Genomic DNA, 21184 nt, shown 5'->3' on the forward strand with positions numbered 1-21184 from the left:
AGATGTCGACTAAAGTCAGTAGAATTGAGAGTTAAACATGCAAGGTCCTCATCCAGATCCATTCTTTGATTATCCACTGCAAAAATAGTAGTTTCTGTGTCGAGCTGGTCACTGTTTTGTGTTGATGGCAACAATATAGTCCAAAATGTTACACAGTGTACCTTTAAATTACAAACAATGAAAGAGAGAGTGAGTAAATGTCAGTTGTGTTCCAACCTCATTCTGAACTTTCCAAACCCATTTTTAAATCCCAGTTCATGGCAGGGATGAGTTTATAGCATGTTTCCAGCGTGCAGGGTCACACTCACAGAAATGCTAGAAAACAAGCCTTAAGGTTCAGGAAACTGATGCAAATGCTTCATGAACAGACGCACAGCAGCGATTTCCACAATTGCCTGAGTTAACAAAATGCTGAAGGAGGACAATTATAGTGCATTTAAAGGCCCTATACCTGATTTTTTGATTGCCAACAATGACAGGGGAAGCCACTAAATTAAAATAGTAGTTGTGGTCCAAACTCATTCGTAACTTTCCTAATATCTTTGTAGCATCCAAATTCTTTACAGGGACAAGTTTATCGGCAAATTTCACAACTTGCAGGGTCACTTTTCAGGCTCACGTTCACAAAAATGCTAGAAAAATAGCCTGAAAGTTCATGAAATTCATACAAATGTTTTATCATTTGATGCACGCTGTTTCCCCTACAAGCATTGGAGTTTGCAATAAACTAAAGGAGGATGAAATCATTTGCATTCCATATTAAGAAGTAAAATCAGGTATAGCTCCTTTAAGGTGTTTTTTTTTTAAGCTGATGCAAAAGAATAGTCAGGCCTCATCAGTGATTGTGGCAGTGAAGGCAGCAGTGGGCTAGTACCAGCTAGTACGGACTGAAGTTGGGGAGAGGGGGGGCAGAGGAGCACATGGGGGGCGGGAGTGGGAGGAACTTGTGCACCGCTTCTACTTCTCATTGAGGACGAGTCAGGCACCACGTTAACATCTATGAAGTGAATCTCCCGCAGACGCCGCGCTGCTTTGGATTTCTCACTTTACGTTTGCCTCACGGATTCTTGATTTTCAAACCACCCTCTGGAGTCTACGACACTGCGGATCTATGCCAGCCCTACGCGGGGTTCAACGACATTTGTGAAGTTGAAGAGGAGGAATGTATCGTTTCTTTGAGAAACTAACATTTCTGCTTTCAGCCATCGTCTTATCCAAAGGTGAGTTGTGAGTGTTTGTGGAATTGGTGGTTTGTGTAAAGGAGCTCGTGCCTGTGCGGAGGGGCTCCCTCTACTTTCAAAGTTTACAAACACTTTTTTGAGGGCAAGATCTTTCTTTTATCGCGCTCTGTTAGTCTTTTTTATTTTTGGATTATTTCATTCATCAATTAATAGGGAAAGATTTTCGCTCAAGTGAAAAAAAAAAAGTTGAGGTGTTTTTGCGACGGAGAACAAGTGCGGCTGACTGGAGCGCGCGAGGCTGATGCGATCCAACTCAAAGACTAAACGTTGCTAAAGGGCCTTTTACTTGCTGTGTAAAGCCTAATGTAAGAATGTTACATTTCAGCCACATAATGTTCGCCCGTCCAAAAGTTGCACAGACTTTAGATGCAGGCTCCCACGATTTTTGGAGCTAAACTTTGAATCGCGTTCAGACGTTTTTTGAAGTCATTAGTCCTACGTTTTGAATTGGCGTCTGGTAGAGCGTGTGCGTAAGTTGACCTGGTGGGGGGACGCCGCGCGCGGGGGGCGGTGGGGGATGCGGGCCACCCTTTTGTGTCCTCTGTGGGAGAGTGTTGCCGGCGGGGGGGTGGAGGAGCTGCTGCTGCTGCTGCTGCTGTCCCGTCTGCCACAAACAATGCACGAGGAGAGTATTTTATGGCTCGTGCTGGACTCTGATTCTTTTGTTCCGCATCTGAGTCCCACAGCTGCCGAGCTTTCCCCATAAAGCGTGCGCCCCCCCAACACCCCCACCCCCAAGGCCCTCACCACGCGCTGTGGCTTCACCGCTGTCCAGCACCAGATCCCCATAGACCACTGTGGGAAAAAATCAATTAGAAATGCCAAGATAGATTTATTTCATAAAGATGCAAACTGATCAACAGGACATAACTTATTTATAAACGCTCTATTTTGGACAGGAGTTCATCACATAATTCATCATGTCGACATATAAAGGCCTTTCTCCTCCTAACATTACTTTCTGTGTTCAACAGGTCTAAAATGCTCATTACCTACTGAGTCCTGTCTAAATGGAGGGAGATGTGAACCCTCCTCGAATGGGAACGGCGAGTGCAGGTAAGTCGATACAGTTACATGTGACTACTACACACACTTTTTATTGATGATGTGCTCATTGTCATTTTTGGGACTGGGAAAACTTGCAGAGTATTTAGGTCTAAAGTTGTCTTTAGTTGCTTTAAAAGGGGGCCACACATTCCCACTTTTGATCGGGTCCCTATGCCCCAGCAACCGGGGGCCCTTGAGGTTCATCTGAGATGGTGTTGTGCCTCTCTGTACCCCTCCAGTTGAAACAGTGCTTTCTGAGGCTGCGCATTCCTCCACCAGAGAGGGAAAAGTTTGAAAAAGTCCAAATTTAGAGGAGTACGGGGTATAAGGCCATACCAATAGCTGGACAAAAGCCCAACCCCTCTCAAAAGGCCCCTTAATGAATGCAAGAGCCCTTCGCCAGGCAAAGTGAGAGGACGCGTCCAGTCCTAAATCTTGTTTTTCTGTCCTTTCATGGGTGACAGCTGGGGTTCGCCCGCCGCCCGTCACCCATTGTCCCGTAGTCAGAATAATGCTGTGTGACTAATCTGAGTGGGGCTTCTCATCATGCCACTGCCACCGCAGAACACACCAGACTCGCCGGCCATAACCCCCACCGCCAACCTCCCCCCCACCCCCAACCCTGGACCCCCACCCCTTTGAGAGGCTTTGTCCCTGGGGTTTGAATGGACAAACCCTAACATCGCCTCACCACCCCCACACCTTATTTGCTCATGATCTCCATTAGAAAGCCAGATGGCAGAGAAATGTAATTGGATTTGATGTTGAGAGAGTCAGATTAATTGGAATAAAGTGCTAAATTTTTTGCGCCAAACAGGTGGGAAGAGACAAGAGCAGAGTGAGCTGTATATATTTGGGTTTTAAGTTGCTCAGTTGTTTCCTCATGGTTAAATATACATGAATTTCCTCCAGATAATTATGAATTAGCTCAGTGCAGATATGTTTTTAATAATCAGTTAATGATTAAAAACATATTTGGGTAAAATATTTATTTTATCGCCCAAACAGGCACACAGGTGGTCTTAGCCTGAGGGCCTGTGGTATTAGCAGGCCCTCCGCTGGTCTGTAAGAACAAGGGGCACCCTTTGAGTGGACCCTAGCCCTGGGCCACTGCTTCACCCCAGCACACACGAGGATCCTCGTGCACATAGACACCCACACGTGTGCACGGGCTGGCATAAACTCTTCCTCAGCCCCCTCTTCTACAAAGCTGTTATTGTGGTCCTCGACGCTGCTCAGCCCAATTAAAAACAGACAGGATAAGAGCATCACAGCACTCTTTCTCTGAGCTGTTCCTCTCCCTAATCATTCAGTCTTGCCGAGTGCAGTAGTGTCTGCAGTTCGACGGTCTTACAGAGTCACTTTGTCATATGGACAAAGGTCAGAGTGTCTCGGCATTTTGTTTATATTTCAAAAACCCTTCTTAATCTCAAGTAATTGTTCCTTTTAGCAGTTTTTTGTACACATGGCATTTTTCACTCAGAATACAAAGCCGCCACAGCTTTTCCACAATACATACATCTACAAATGTAAAAAGCTGTATTTTTCTAGTCACCATAAAAGAAAAGAGCCATCTGTGACTTCATTATTTGTGATCACATATGGCGGCACAGATTTAAGGAGTAGATGTGTTTTAAATCCTCTTTACTCAGTAGCACAGTTCCCACAAATGTGAAGAGGGACAGTGAAATCACATGATGCCATAGAAAATAATGTTAAGTGATAAATTATAATCAGACGCCTCATGAGTGGGATTACAAAGGATTATGTTTTATCTGTACAGAATTGTTTACGTGGCTGCCTCAATCTATTAATTAATCCAGCATATCATTGTGACATTTGCTTCTGTTTTTGCCAAGTCTTGCTACTTATTCCAACAACATTCACTCCATGTGGTGGCCTGATACTTGTTTTTACCTGGAGCCTGGGCCGGGTATTTGCAAAGGTAGCCTAAAGCACAGAGTCAAATATAGGCCCTATTTGTGGAACTGTAATGAGGGCATGATGAGGTTAAAAGGTTGCTGCCCTCACTCTTCCCCTGTTCACATGCCTCTCTTGACTCTCAGCAAAAATAGACGCTTTTGGTTTGAAGTGACTGTTAATAATAAACCCAGAAACATCTCAACTGCCTCGCTACATGGCTCAAATTCTCCAAGATTGTGGCCCGAAATAGGCCCAACAGAAAATTTACAGTACGGTTGCAGTGATGAGCCCTTCGTGACCTTGCACAGAGCTGCCTGGTGTTGCATATTGATGTTAAAATGTATCACCCATACGGCGGAGTCTGTGGAGTAAAAGCAGTGCCAGCTCGGAGATGTCTTGCTCTCCTTGAAGGAATGCTGCTCTTCATTCGTCCTCCTATAGGATTACCGGGCAGGTCCTCATGGCTTAAGAGAATGAAGCGCATACAAGTGCATAGTTAGGTCAAGTGCGCCTGTTGGTGTTAGGCTTTTATTGGAACCTTAAGCTGTAAGGTTGCCACTCCCCTGGTTAAATCCATTCCTAAAATGCCAGAGCCCCTGCAATAGAGCATAGAGTTTGAAGACAGTAAAGGGGTAAAACAAACCCTTTGGTTCACTTAATCTGCTGAGTGGATGTGCTGTTGTTTCCGCGTTCATTTCACACCCCGTAGTTGTGTATTACATTGTGATCAGGCAGTTGAAGATTCTCAGGGAAAGACGATCAAAGCTGCACTGTCAGGTCAAAGAGATAAGAAACTATTCCGCTGTAGTGGGTGCTGAAAGTTCCCATGGACAAGGGCAGGTTGTCAAAAGTAGAAACGCCAGCTTAGTTGACAGCTCATCATTTCTCTTGAAGAAGTGGGGCCGGAGAGAATGCATGGAATTTATGTGAGTGAGAGTTGATAGTGAACAATGTATTGCCTTACAATGTACACTGAACATTATAAGGATAACATGTATTTACAATAAAGCTCACCTGGTGGAGATTATAAGGCATATGTTGTGGTTCTATTGTCAGTCAATTACCTGATTTGTGAGCTCCAGGTTAAAGGTGGTAGACGTGTTGTCAATGATAAACATCTACAGAGGTTTAGTGGAAGGCATGTGTTGTCTGAGTGAGGAGAGAAATGGTCTGCCACTGTCATTACTAAACTACATGACACAAAAATTTTCTTCACATTGTTTTTTAAAGCTCAGGCCACATTGCTTGATTCTTGCGAGCAGATGTGGAGCCTCCCAGAGCTTGGCTAATGATTAGACAAACACATGGGACACCAGCTAACAACACAAAAAGAAGGAGAAAACAAACACAATACTAAAATTCCCTTTCTTGTCAAGAGGCACTAAGAGGGAAAATAAAAGAAACGTCATTATGTAAATACATATTATTCTGATGCCTAGACATTTACAGTGGTGGCATTTGTATTTCACAAAGGAACAGGTTTCATTGCAAAAGCGAGTCACTCACTCTTGGCGGTGGCAGATGGTTGATCCGACTCAGCAGGAGGAATAAAAAAGAGCGAGAGGAGGAGAAAAGGGCCGCCCCATGGTCTCAAAAGTGCTCCGGGTCAGGGGTCAGGGAAGCATCTGCTCCGGCCTTAGGGGACATTGCAACGGTGGCCTGGGAGAGACCTGTTGCCGTGGTGTGTGCCTTTCAGCCCGTGGGTGGATCTTTATCTCTAACCGGCTCTAGCCTGACAAAGGTGATCAATGAGGTTGACTGTGGCACACTGGCCATTAATAAGCCAGCGTTAGAAAAAGAGGTAGGCTTTCACAACACAGGAATGGCATGAGTATGAAAAATAGCATTGTTCCTAAAAGTGTAATAACATGATAATGACATAGTGGTAATAGCCTAACCATAAATGTGGAAAATGGCTATCAATGACCAGTGTTTTCCTGGTAACAATACGGAAGCAAAGATGCAAAATGCTACACTGTTACCTTCCTATCACAGGTGCTGTATATTATGTGCAATCTTAAATACAAATAAATTCTAAAGGGGAAACTTCAAAGGTGTCCTAAACTTTTACAATCTCCTGCCAATTGCCACTGTCTGGGGTCTCTGTGGGGCACAAGGGGCTGTTAAAAACTCACTGATTAGTCTCGCCTAACAAAGTCAACAAAGAAGTTTCTGACACTCCTGTGTGACATACGAGTACAGCTGTAAAAGTAACAAGGGGCTGGGGGTGATGTTTGTCCGTACACATGATAAAACAGTAAGAAAAGAAAAAAATGATGTTAAAAATAGATACGGAAGAGAGGATTTTGTAAATAATGTAGTTGGAAGGACAATGAAAGGGTTCAGGGAGACAGGAGTTGTAACAGCTGACTTCACATGAGTACTTTATGTCCCAAGGGAAGAGATTGGCTTTTTGGCAACCCCCATCTGACACGGGACACAGGAATGGGGTGCAGGGGGAGCTGAGGAGAGGAAACGGGAGGGGGAGGAGTCCTGTCCAACAGCTGCCCTCATTAACATGCGCACCTGCTCCCAGTGGAGATACTAGGCTGAATAACAGATGCCCTCCCTGCTCGCACAAGCCCCGGATTCAAATATAAACAACTTTTTCCACTGCTTTGTTGTATTTTTACTAAATGGACAGCAAGACATCAGATTATTAGACTATTGTGAGAAATAACGCATTGGTTCACTGTAAACATCCTGAGTTGGCACTGTCCCCTTTGATCTCTAGAGCTGTCTGGGATGTGTTTGTAAAGTCCCAGGGCCAAAGGTAGATGGGAACAGACTCCCGATTGTCTATTTGGCGGCGTCTGTTGTCCCTGCAGAACGTGTTTTTAGGCTTCAGAGAGAAACTAATCCAGGGGGACATTCTGTAATAACATACTCCCCCTGCCTCACTACAGCGGGATTTTACTGTAGAGGAAGTCACTTTTTCCAACTGTCAGTTATCTCCCCTTTTGCTTGGCTATTTGACCCATAACATCACCACCCCCTAAAATATAATGTTTAAATCCGTAATAGTAATTAAGTAACTAAACTGTGTCATTTTTTCTTCTCCCAGGTGCCCCAGTGATTATGTAGGCAACCGATGCCAGTACCCAAGTCCTTGCAGCCCTTCTCCTTGTCGAAATGGAGGTGAATGCCGCTCCGTTTCTCATGGTAACACCTTTGATTTCCGCTGCATTTGTCGACTTGGATTCACAGACCGTCTTTGCCTCACACCCACCAATCACGCCTGCATGAGTTCTCCATGTCGCAATGGAGGAACATGCGACCTCATCACCCTCTCGTCTTACCGATGCCGCTGTCCACCTGGTTGGTCAGGTATGTTGTAAATATTTACCAAGGACTAAATCTGGAACTTTTTTTTGGTGTATGATAATAAAGCTGTGCTCTCTGGTTATTTTCAAGGTAAAATGTGCCACATTGCCAACCCATGTGCCTCCAATCCTTGTGCCAACGGTGGCCAGTGCTCTGCCTTTGACTCTACATTCATTTGTACGTGTCCACCCGCCTTCCATGGCAAAACCTGCAAGCAGGATGTCAACGAATGTGCCCAGTTGCCCTCTCCCTGTCAGAATGGTGGTGTGTGCGTGAACGAGGTGGGGTCCTTCCACTGCCGGTGTCCTCAACAGTATTCTGGTCAGCACTGTGAAACCCTCTACATGCCATGCAGTCCATCACCATGCCATAACGGAGGCACATGTGTTCAGAAGGGAGACACAACTTATGACTGCAGCTGTCTGGCAGGTAAAAAGCACATGCACTGTTTTACTTTGGACACATGATACATTACGGTGTGTACCTATTGGAGCACATGTTTTCCTATTACATCAGTTGACCTGCAATCTTGTCTGTTCATGTAAAATCTGACTGGGTGGAAAAAGCATCCCCTGGTTACTCCTGCCGTTGTGTTTGCCAGCCTTCACTGGCAGGATACAGTCACACAGACGTTTCCTTCTGATAATCACTCCCACCACAACAGGGATGTCTATATGTATATGGGCCACAATGTGGTGAAAAACATGCAGCTCCATAGTATTGTGAGTGATTGCTCCATCACATGCCGTGCTGAGAGCTCAAGAGTTTATATTTAATCTGGTGCTGTAAAAAAGATGCACCTGCTTTTGTGTGTTCAAATTAACCTGCTGTGTCAATCTGAGCTTTGCTTGAGCAAAGTTTTATCACAAATCTTACCTTCCTGTTCTGTGATCCTCTGCAGGTTTTACCGGCCCACACTGTGAACACAACATTGATGATTGCCCAGGTCACAACTGTCAGAACGGTGGAATCTGTGTGGATGGAGTAAACACATACAACTGCCAATGTCCACCTCATTACACAGGTGGATATACAATACTGATGCAGACGTCTTCAACACAGTAACGTCTCTTTTCTCACATGGTGTATTGTTTCATATGTTTTCAGGTCAATACTGCACAGAAAATGTGGATGAATGTGAGTTGATGCCAAACGCGTGTCAGAATGGAGGGACCTGCCACGATACTCATGGAAGCTACCACTGTGTTTGTGTGAACGGCTGGACGGGTGATGACTGTAGTGAGAACATTGATGACTGTGCCAGTGCAGCGTGCTATCATGGGGCTACATGCCATGACCGCGTTGCCTCTTTCTTCTGCGAGTGCCCTCATGGACGCACAGGTTTGCCTTAAACTATATTAGCCCTACGCAAAGTCAAATCATTTTGTAGTCCTGTACAAATTAACAAAGAACTTATTTGTGTCCAGGTTTACTTTGCCACCTGGATGATGCCTGCATCAGCAACCCGTGCCAAAAGGGGTCCAACTGTGACACCAACCCTGTAAATGGCAAGGCCATTTGTACCTGTCCGCCTGGCTACACAGGGTCTGCCTGCAACTTGGACATTGATGAGTGCTCTCTTGGTAAATTTAACTAATTATGGAATCCTTCACAATTGTGTGCAATATTGTATATAGAACTATTATGTAACTTCTACCCATCCGTTTCAGGAGCCAACCCATGTGAACATGGTGGGAGGTGCCTGAACACCAAAGGGTCTTTCCAGTGCAAATGTCTTCAAGGATATGAAGGACCTCGCTGTGAGATGGATGTCAACGAGTGCATGTCTAATCCTTGCCATAATGACGCAACATGTTTGGATCAGATTGGAGGCTTTCACTGTATTTGCATGCCAGGTGAAATCTTGTTAACATTTGTTCAGTTCATATATTTGAGTGCTCATCAAGTATTAATTACAATATATAACAATAACAATGAAATAACTGTCCTTTTGTGTGATTCTAGGATATGAGGGTGTATTTTGCCACATCAACACAGATGAATGTGCCAGCCAACCTTGTCTCAACAATGGCAAATGCATTGACAAGATCAACTCTTTTCATTGCGAATGCCCTAAAGGTGAGAAGTTTGAAAATTCATCAGTGTTTAGTTTTTTTTCTCAAATAGTGGACAGAGATATAAGTAAATCATTAACTCTCAGCCTGCATTCGTTCAAAGAATAAATGATTCACTACCTATAATGGTGGTGTTTAGTTTTGAGGTCACAACAAATCAGGTTGCAGGGACATTAACATATTTGGCGGCAAGACATTTTCTGGAAGATTTAAAGTGGGACAACTGGGGGCAGGGATTGGTTTATTGCCAGTTAAGCCTTGGTCCATTGTTAAGTTTGAAAGAAAAGTCCTCCCTGCGCAGTCTGAGTTGAAAGGGGGGAGGGGAGTAGCTAGTGAAGCGGTTCATTTGTTTCCTAGAGTTTCCTTACCCTCTTTTTTCCCCCTCACATATTCTCTTTTTAAATGTGGTGTGGTATGTTTTCTCTGTCTCAGGTTTTTCTGGTCATCTCTGCCAAGTGGACATCGATGAATGTGCCAGTACGCCATGCAAGAATGGGGCTAAATGCACGGATGGTCCCAATAAGTACACTTGCGAGTGTGCCGAAGGTGAAAACATGAATAAATAAATAAATAAAATCAAGCTTCCTCTGTATTTGTACATGAATCAACAACATCATTTGTATTTTAGGTTACACAGGACAACACTGTGAGATTGATGTCAACGAGTGCTACTCTGATCCGTGCCATTATGGGACATGTAAAGATGGACTGGCCTCTTTTACTTGCTATTGTCGTCCTGGTTATACTGGCCGCTTGTGTGAGACAAACATCAATGAATGCCAGAGCCAGCCGTGTAAGAACGGCGGAACATGTCAGGACAGGGAGAACACATATATTTGTTCCTGCCCCAAAGGAACTGCAGGTATGTAATATTGGTATATTTAAGGATCAAACTACGCTCACATCAACTCATTTCACTTTTCCATGTTACAGGCTTCAACTGTGAAATAAACCTTGATGACTGTAAGAGCCAGCCCTGTGATTATGGAAGATGCATAGACAAGATCAATGGCTACGAGTGTGCCTGTGAGCCGGGCTACACAGGTGAGCACTGGGCGGAGTTTACAGGTGCAGGGGATGGACTCTGGAGAATAGTGTGGGGCAGGTTGAACAGGTGGCTGGCGGATCCGCTCTTATTGAACAATGGTGTCAGATGGCTTGTGTGAGATTGAGTGCAGAACACAGTCCTCAACCTGATACACACAAAACATCCACACAAAGCACCAACTTTGTTTGCCATTTGAAAGGCTCAAGATTGGGACCTTGGAAAGAGTCTGTAAGATGATACTTTAAAATGAAAGGAGGCTGCCTTTTAATGGCCCCGGGGTGTTTGTGGGACACCCACTGATGTCGCCGACTGAACCTTTGGTTTATTTACAAAAATGTATTTCAGTCAAGATGCAGTGCAGTCCAACATAAAATGGTCTTGACCTGCCTCGCAGTCCTTTTTGCAGTAATAATAATCATTATTATGGAAGGAAGTTACTGTGGACGATTTTGTCCTCCCCCTTGATGGAGGACAAGTTAAAGGATTGAGAAGGGTGATGTTAAGTGAAATGACCCTGTAAACAGTCCTTGGTGGGGTTAGTTTTCACCGGTGGGGAGGCAAAGGTACGCGTGTGAATGGGTGAACACCTCCTCACCCCTCTCCTACATCCAGCTGAGCTCTTCTTCTGGCTATTCAACATAACAACTATTCAACTTAAGCTGCTGTGTAGTGAATGTCGATGGAATCTTTCGCGTTACTCATACTCCTCATTGTACAACTAGTGCATTGTCAGATGTAAGGGACAGACTGTAGCCATTTCTAAGAGTATGTATATCACATGCTGTCATATTATAGACAAAGTGTGGGATACAATATAATGACACTGACATGATGATTATTTTTCAGGGACTATGTGTAACGTCAACATTGATGACTGTGCCATCAATCCCTGCCACAATGGGGGCACTTGTATCGATGGCATCAATAGCTTCACCTGCCTCTGCCCTGAGGGCTACAACGATGCCACCTGTTTATCCCAGGTGGATGAGTGCAGCAGCAACCCTTGCATACATGGTCGCTGCCAGGATCTCATCAATGGGTAAATGCAGATGTTTTATATTAAAATGTGATATTATTTTTATATTGCATACAAAATGAACTGATACTAAGGTTTACACTGACATCTCTCTTAAAGCTACAAATGCACTTGTGACTCTGGATGGAGTGGACCAAACTGCGACATCAATAACAATGAGTGTGAGTCCAATCCTTGTATGAATGGTGGAACCTGCAAGGACATGACTAGCGGCTATCATTGCACATGCAGGGCAGGATTCACAGGTCAGTTATCGCCTTAACCCAGTGCATTTTGTTTTCTTTGTGGATGTGACTTCACTAACCGTGTGTTTGTAATTCTACCATTTTAGGCCCTAACTGTCAAACTAACATCAACGAGTGTGCCTCCAACCCCTGTCTCAACCAGGGCACCTGCATTGATGATGTGGCTGGATATAAGTGCAATTGTCTGCTTCCTTACACTGGTATGCTATGTGGCTGTTTTATTTGTGCTGTGTTTGTGTTCATGTTATTGCCAAAAAGCACCTGTTCTTTGGCCATTTAATTGCCTTGCATTGTTAATAGAGATCTTATCTTATTTTACACTTGCTCATCCCCGTTACCAAAAATTGCCTCGTGCACATCAGGAATGTCTGTTTTGGAAAGTAGTGCATTTTTGTTTGCAAGGAGAGCAGTCATGTGGGTCTGAAATAACATTCCATAGTAGTCAATAGAATTTGGAAAAGGTCCTGCTTCCTGTCTGTGAACTTACAATAGCAGGAAACAGAAAGGCCTTTCCAATGTTGTCAGGGAAATGAAACTAGGATTTGCATTTCGCTAGAGATAAACAAAGAGTTAGCACATCTAAATCAGCTAATGTAAACTGACATTGTTTTCTCTTTCTCAGGAGACAACTGTGAAATCCTTCTGGCTCCATGTAGCCCAAGACCTTGCAAAAATGGTGGAATATGTAAAGAAGCTGAAGATTATCAAAGCTTCTCCTGCATCTGTCCTGATGGGTGGCAAGGTACCTTAGTGTTCTCGGTAGTTTATTTTGTTTGAGTCACAAGCACACAATAATTACAGTAAGCCATTATTTCTCTCCAAAAGGTCAAACATGTGAAATTGACATTAACGAGTGTGTGAAGAATCCATGCCGCAACAGTGCTTTCTGCCACAACACCATGGGCAGCTATCAGTGTAAATGCCAGCCTGGTTATACTGGGCAGAAGTGTGAAACTGACATAGATGACTGCAAACCAAGTAAGTGGATGAGTCCTCTGTTGTAATGGAGAATGACGAAAGCAGCTCAAGAAACCTGTATATGACTGTGCGTCGTTGTCCTCATAGATCCCTGCAGTAATGGCGGTTTGTGTCGAGACGGCATTAACACCTTCACTTGTATATGTCTGCCTGGCTTCCGTGGGGGGCGCTGTGAGCAGGACATTAACGAGTGTGAAAGTAACCCCTGTAAAAATGGAGCCAACTGTACGGACTGTGTTAACAGCTATACCTGCACATGTCCTCTTGGCTTTAGTGGCATTAACTGTGAGGTCAACACTAATGACTGTACTGACAGGTAAACATATCAGCACACGTATTTTTAAAATGACATTACAATTATAAATGCATGAATTTTTACGTATGAACACTATCCTTCCAGCTCCTGCTTTAATGGAGGCACCTGCGTGGATGGTATTAATGCCTTCACCTGCTTATGTTTGCCTGGATTTACTGGGAGCTACTGCCAGTATGACATCAATGAGTGTGATTCTAAGCCTTGCTTAAACGGTGGTACCTGCCTCGATAGCTATGGCACTTACAAGTGCTCCTGCCCACACGGGTATACAGGCGTCAACTGCCAGGTAACTTTTTCACTTCAGTCTAAGTTTGTGTTTCCATCAATCCATGTGCACTTGATTAAATTGTCAACTCTGTTAGAATTTGGTACGATGGTGTGATTCGTCACCCTGTAAAAACGGTGGGTCGTGCTGGCAGAAAGGAGCTTCATACACCTGTCAATGTCAGACTGGGTGGACAGGCCTCTACTGTGACGTCCCTAGTGTGTCCTGTGAAGTCGCGGCTAAACAGCAAGGTATGAAATGTTCCAGTCGTTGTGTAATAATGCACATATTCCAACATTTATATAACATCTATTTTTTCTGGCAGGCATTGACGTGTCTCAGTTGTGTAGAAACTCGGGACAGTGTCTGGATGCCGGTAACACACACTACTGTCGCTGCCAGGCAGGCTACACTGGGAGCTACTGCCAAGAACAAGTGGACGAGTGCTCCCCCAATCCATGCCAAAATGGGGCCACATGCACTGACTACCTTGGAGGTTATAGTTGTGAGGTGTGTAAAAAAAAAATGAGATAAAAATGTTTTCCACAATGTGATGTAAAGCAGATTTTGCTTTTCCCCATTGATACCTATTGTATTCATTGTTGCTGAATTAACTTTGTCTCAAATTTGATCAGTGTCTCCCTGGTTACCACGGCGTCAACTGCTCCAAAGAGATCAATGAATGTCAGTCACAGCCGTGTCAAAATGGAGGCACATGTATTGATTTAGTCAATACATACAAATGTTCCTGTCCCAGAGGAACACAAGGTATGTTTCCTTTTTTTTTTTTTTATGACTAAAATGTTAGGATGTAATGGTTTAAGTAATGCCTTTTGCTTCAAAGGTGTTCATTGCGAGATTAACTTGGACGACTGCAACCCCTCGAGTGACCCGTTAACTCATGAGCCCAAGTGCTTCAACAACGGTAAATGTGTGGACCGCATTGGAGGCTACCAGTGTGTGTGTCCACCGGGATACGTTGGAGAGCGCTGTGAGGGTGACGTGAATGAGTGTTTGTCAGACCCCTGTGACCCAAGAGGCTCATACAACTGTATACAGCTCACCAACAGTTACCGTTGTGAATGTCGCACTGGATACACAGGTATCAGTCTCTGACCACAGCTGACCACAATACATTATGTATTACATAGAGATGACCTTTTTACATTTTTGTGCCGCAGGTCAGCGATGTGACAAAGTATTTGATGGATGTAAAGGAAAGCCCTGCCGAAATGGAGGCACATGTGCAGTTGCCAGTAACACTCCACATGGTTTCATCTGCAAATGCCCACCTGTAAGTACAAGTGTGCTTTCAGCTGCGGCCCTCCTTGCATGTTGTTTATCTTCATTCATTCTATTTTTCTGATATTTCAGGGCTTCACAGGGTCATCTTGTGAGTATGATTCTCGATCTTGTGGGAGTTTGAATTGTAGAAATGGTGGTACATGTGTGTCAGGACATTTAGGCCCACGCTGCCTTTGCCCTTCCACATTCACTGGACCGGAATGCCAGACACCCAGTGACAGCCTCTGCTTCTCAAATCCCTGCTACAATGGTGGAACCTGTCAGATCACACTCGAGGCACCTTTCTTCCAATGCAACTGCCCCAGCAATTTCAATGGCCTCCTGTGTCACATCCTTGATTACTCCTTCACTGGTGGATTTGGTCGGGACATCACTCCTCCTCCGGAAGTGGAGGTGAGCTGTGAGATTCCACAGTGTGACGAGTGGGCCGGTAACCACATCTGTGACTCGCTGTGCAACAACCACGCCTGTGGATGGGATGGAGGAGACTGCTCCCTCAACTTTGACGATCCTTGGCAAAACTGCTCAGCAGCTTTGCAGTGCTGGAGATACTTTAATGATGGAAAATGTGATGGTCAGTGTAACAGCCCAGGCTGCTTGTATGATGGCTTTGATTGCCAAGGACAGGAAGGGCAGTGCAAGTAAGTTTGTTATCAGAATGTCTCTTTTGCATATTATTAAAAATGACCAAATCTAACTCATGTTTTACTCATCTACAGCCCTCTGTATGACCAGTATTGTAAAGACCATTACGCTGACGGTCACTGTGACCAAGGGTGTAACAATGCAGAGTGTGAATGGGATGGTCTGGACTGTGCCAACATGCCGGAGAAGCTTGCCGATGGCCACTTGGTTCTGGTCGTCCACATTCCTCCAGAGCAGCTCAAAAACCACTCTTCAGCATTCCTCCGAGAGCTAAGCAGCGTTCTCCACACCAATGTGGTTTTCCGTCGCGATGCCAAGGGAGAACCAATGATCTTTCCCTATTATGGCAACGAACAAGATCTGGTTAAACATAATGTACTGAAGCGATCAACTGAAGGCTGGCCCGAGTGGACGTCTGTTCCTGCTCATGTTTTTGGGCAAGTGAGCGACAGTTTGACCTCAATGGTCACCTCAAGAAAACGCAGAGAGTTGGATCCATTGCAAATTAAAGGGTAGGTCTGAATGAAATGTCTATTTTAAGTAAATGTTTAATGTTGTGTATATGTTAATATATACATATTTATGTTTTCCCATTGTTTTGTAGATCTGTGGTGTACTTGGAGATAGATAACCGTCAGTGTTATCAGCAGTCCACTGAATGCTTCCAGAGTGCCACAGATGTTGCTGCATTTCTTGGAGCTCTGGCCTCCAGTGGAAATCTCAATGTTCCTTACATCGAAGCTGTTACAAGTGTGTAGCTCCACCTCTTAACACTATTCTAGGTCACATTCAAACCTCAACGTAACGTAACACATTCTTTTTTGCTTAGGTGTGAAACCCTCTCCTCCAAACTCTGAACTCTATCCCATGTATGTGGTTTTCCTGGGACTGGCTGCTTTGGGATTTATCTGCCTTGGTGTTCTGGTGTCCCGCAAACGGCGGCGTGAACATGGCCAGCTCTGGTTCCCAGAAGGATTCAAAGTTTCTGAGCCCAGCAAAAAGAAGCGAAGAGAGCCTGTTGGAGAGGATTCAGTCGGCCTTCGGTAAGAACCTTATTACCACAACTACCAGCCGAAAATGATCTCTGTCTGACCTTGTAACAAACACATTTCCCACAGACCAATGAAAATTGCTGATATAAATCTGATGGACGACAATCAAAATGAATGGGATGACGAGGATCCAGATTGCCGTCGTTTTAAAGTAAGGAGACTACTGCAAATATATCGCTGACATGGAGCATTTTAGCATGTCATGTTGTCAGATTTTCTTGGAACGATGTGTAATTTGTTTGTGTGTTACAGTTTGAAGAACAAGCCATGTTGGATTTGAGAGACCATACAGATCAGAGGAAATGGACACAGCAGCACCTGGATGCTGCTGATCTGCGGATTGCATCTATTGCACCTACACCTCCTCAGGGAGAGATAGAAAATGACTGCCTCGATGTCAATGTCAGAGGACCAGGTTTGTAAAAAAAAAGAAGAAAAACATTTGATTTCAACATGTTAACAGCAACTTATTTAAAGCATAACCCTGGCATTTACTTATCTTTCAGATGGTTTCACTCCGTTGATGATTGCATCATGCAGTGGTGGTGGACTTGAGACTGGTAACGATGAAGAAGATGAGGATCCTTCTGCTGAGATCATATCTGACTTCATTTATCAAGGAGCCAACCTCCATAACCAGACAGACCGCACTGGTGAGACCGCGCTCCACCTGGCTGCCCGTTACGCCCGCTCTGATGCTGCCAAACGCCTCCTTGAGTCCAGTGCTGATGCAAATGTCCAAGACAACATGGGCCGTACACCTCTTCACGCTGCCGTGGCTGCCGATGCACAGGGAGTCTTCCAGGTAGAGTTCTCTAATTTAAAATGGTCACTGACATTATAAATTATAATATTATGGCCGGGACTTTTTTCAATTAATTACAATTAATTGTTTGTTTGTTTATTTGAGCAACAGATGCATACAAGTATAGTATACGTGTAACATACAGAATTCTTCACAACATAAGAGGTTACTGCTGCTCAAAGGGAGTAGGAAGAAGTTAGTTATAACTTATAAGGCCCTACCCCTCCTTTCAGACTTACACAACTTAAACTACTGCTCACGGCACAATATTTTTAATGTATAATTAGGCTTTAACCATGAGATCTATGCGGCAATTCCAGACTGAGGAATTGCCTTAGTAGCGAATTAAATCAACAAAAACAAAAACGGCTCCACTTAGCAAATTCATTACAGAAGGTTTAGTGCGATTGAAAATATTAATCGAAATTAATCACACTCAATCACACTCTTGGCACTTTGCTTAGGGACGAACACCGCGTAAAGCCAAAACAATTTTACCGGCAAACTTGTTTATTCACACATTTAAAGCAGTACTAAGTAACTTGTTTACTTTAATAAATCCTTTCCGTAGTCCCTCTGGGGGTAATACAAGTGTTAATGGGATGATTGGGGGGTCTTTCATCTCCCCCTGGTGTCTCTGGCCAGAAAACCACAATTGCAACTTTGCTGCCACCGTGTCGGAGTCACCAATACACACTAATAGAATCACGAAGAAGGGGCTAACAGGCTAACGGGCAAAGCTAACTGTGGGCTATTACTAGCCCAACACACTAGCATTATTTACAGCCAAGTTTGAGTGCAAAAAAATAATCTCCATTGTGTAATTGGACGTACAATATCCCTCTGTCCCTTTGTCTTTTCTGTCAGCGTAGTATTTACTCTCACAGACAATTAATGAGTAGAAAAACGCAACATGCTACGACACCTCTATGGCCTCTAGGGGGCATGAGTTACTTAGTACTGCTTTAAGTCGACATAAAACTTATTTAAAAAAGACCATTCTCCAAAATAAATCAAACTGCTATTGTCTTTGAAGTGTTTGAAATGATCACACAGGCCTCACGTCTTCACTTCAAATAAGTTCAAATGTAGGAAAATACAAAGAAGCATCTAAAATATACCTTTAAAAAATAAAAACAACCCCTAAAGAAATTATGCTTAAATGTGATTAATTGTGATTAATTACAAATTTATTCCCACCAATAAATATTAAATACATTAAGATTTTATATCATGTATGAAGTTATGGCATGTCACTTACAAGTCATGTTTTTAAATGCAGATCTTAATCCGAAACCGTGCCACTGATCTTGATGCCCGAATGCATGATGGAACAACTCCACTGATTCTTGCTGCAAGACTGGCCGTAGAAGGCATGGTTGACGAGCTCATCAACTGCCATGCTAATGCCAATGCCACAGATGACACCGGTAACTATTGTCTTAAATATCACTCTTCCATTAAGGTTTCGACACACCAAATCATACGTGGCTTCTCTTTTAGGTAAATCTGCTCTTCACTGGGCGGCTGCTGTTAACAATGTTGAGGCTGCTGTGGTGCTGTTGAAAAATGGTGCCAACAAAGACATGCAAGACAACAAGGTGCGTGTGCGCGTGCTTGTGTGTGTGTGTTGCTTGAGTTTTAGATAATAAATCAGATTCACAAATTAATACTGTTTTGTATTGGTGGATTTTTAGGAAGAAACTCCATTATTCCTCGCAGCCAGAGAAGGAAGCTTTGAGACAGCAAAAGTTCTTCTGGAGCATTTTGCTAATCGTGAGATCACTGATCATCTTGACCAGCTGCCTAAAGATATAGCGCAGGAACGAATGCATCATGATATTGTCCGCCTGTTGGATGAGTACAATGTGGTTCGGAGTCCAGGTCTTCATAGTGCACCTCTGAGCAATGCCAGTCTTTCCCCTCCTTTATGCTCTCCCAATGACTATTTAGGCAATCTTAAGCCAAACCTCTCTGGCAAAAAGGTTCGTAAAATTAGCAATGGCAAAGGAGGGAAAGATGTAAATAAGGACAATAGACTAAAGAAGAAAAAATCTGTGGATGGAAAAGGGAACTTGTTTGATACTTCGGCAGTGCTCTCTCCAGTTGAGTCTCTTGAGTCGCCAAATGCCTACCTCTCCGATGTTGCATCTCCTCCCATGACATCACCTTTCCACCAGTCTTCTCCCTTGTCACTAAATCACTTACAGGGCACTGGTGAGAGCAATCTCGGTCAGATGGGTTTGTCCTTTGACGCAAACCCACCACGTCTTTCTCACATGCCTGTGTCAAGTCCCAACAGTCAAGGCACTACAGGTGTTGGTGGCAATAGAGGTGCGCAGTGTGACTGGGTCTCCAGGATACACCCAGGTGTTGGCCAACAAGGCGGCTTCCCTCAAACCCAGCCAATGTCCCATAATTTGATGGGTGCCATGCATGGAGTCAACACAGCTACATTGTCCCAGATTATGGGATATCAGGGTTTACAGACCAGCCACCTTGGTTCGTCTGTGCACACCATGCACCCAGCTCATTTACGACAGCTTCAACATCAGAACTCAAATTCTACCACAACTGTTCAACCACCCAGCCAGAACTTTTCTGGCCTTGACTTGACCAGTCCTGATTTGCCAAACAATGCCTCAGGACGCTCTATGTCCATCCATACTGTAATGCCACAAGAGACACAGATTTTGGGCACACAGTTTCTTACCCCTCCCTCCCAACATAGTTATTCTGGCCCCATGGACAATACACCAAATCACCAACTACAGGTGCCTGACCACCCATTCCTAACGCCCTCCCCTGGTTCCCCTGACCAGTGGTCCAGCTCCTCCCCACATTCCAACTTGTCTGATTGGTCCGAGGGCATCTCTAGCCCGCCCACAAGTATCCATTCTCAAATGAATTTAATACCAGAACAATTTAAATAGACTGAACTTTGTACAAAGTCACTCTTTCACATTTTGTATTTTTTGTTTTATTGCTAATGAGAAGAACAGTTTTAGTATTTGTATTTATTTATGTGGTTTTGGGATCTGAAATCTAAAAAAGATGCTTTTATATTTATGTTTTTATATATATTTTTGAGTAGTTGCAGAAGTACACCAGACAAAACCCTGAGAGATGTGTACACTTGCTATTTATTTGTCATGTGTTGCTGTATATTCACTGGAATATTTTTTTATATTTTTGAAGGTCTTCACAAATATGTTTTTTCTGCATTAAGTTGTAAAAGGTTTTTAAAACCATTTTAAAGTTATTATTTTAAAACTGCAGTATTAATTCTATTTAAGCCATGTCATTACAGAGAGGCTGGCTTTGTTACTGAACTGCTTTTTACCAAGTCTTATCACTGTCATATGAGCAAATACTGCATAAATACATAGTACTATCTTTTACTGGAGATTTTGGACCTTTGTCACAAGGCTGAACACATAAAACAATGCTTTTACAGGAGAGAAAATGTATTGAAATGGTGTTTATTGTAGTTGTCAGTTTAATTATGTGTACATTTCATGCATTGTGTAAAACTGCACAAACGGTCTTTGAAATGTTACATTTGACACAGCCTTAAAGAGTGCCAGTTTTTTTTTCTTAAGAAAAACTATGTATTTGTGATATTTTATGTAAGATGTCTTCAAGATGAAGAATGTTTTTGAGAGAATTAAGGGACCTCTTCGCCTGCACTTTTTGATGAGTGTATTATGATCACGTTTTATAAACTAATTCAGACAAAAGATTTTGCTAAAAAAAAATGTTATTCAATATTGATGCAAAGTTGTAGTTTGCAAAGAAGTATTTCCTCATGAAGTGTCTTGTAAAATGTCTTTATAAAGTTGACTTAATAAAGGCTTTTTAAGGCTACTGCTTTCCAAA

General features: G+C 43.5%; 1 protein-coding gene across 1 annotated transcript; it reads left to right on the forward strand.

Annotated features, from left to right (window-relative positions):
* The first annotated feature begins 982 nt into the window (after positions 1-982).
* On the forward strand, positions 983-21044 carry notch1a (notch receptor 1a). Its single transcript, XM_079582981.1, has 34 exons — positions 983-1220; positions 2216-2297; positions 7276-7538; positions 7626-7964; positions 8437-8559; positions 8643-8876; positions 8963-9118; positions 9206-9391; positions 9501-9614; positions 10043-10156; positions 10239-10472; positions 10544-10654; positions 11505-11697; positions 11794-11939; positions 12026-12139; positions 12562-12681; positions 12765-12917; positions 13005-13233; positions 13318-13519; positions 13596-13749; positions 13824-14008; positions 14134-14266; positions 14343-14600; positions 14680-14792; positions 14873-15444; positions 15523-15960; positions 16053-16198; positions 16278-16491; positions 16567-16651; positions 16753-16915; positions 17007-17305; positions 18588-18735; positions 18809-18906; positions 19003-21044. The coding sequence occupies exons 1-34, from the start codon at positions 1163-1165 to the stop codon at positions 20236-20238; spliced, it is 7413 nt and encodes a 2470-aa protein (XP_079439107.1). The 5' UTR covers positions 983-1162; the 3' UTR covers positions 20239-21044.
* The last annotated feature ends 140 nt before the right edge of the window (positions 21045-21184 follow it).

Source organism: Gobius niger, assembly GCF_951799975.1.
Source record: "Gobius niger genome assembly, chromosome: 2".
Lineage (NCBI taxonomy): Eukaryota > Metazoa > Chordata > Actinopteri > Gobiiformes > Gobiidae > Gobius > Gobius niger.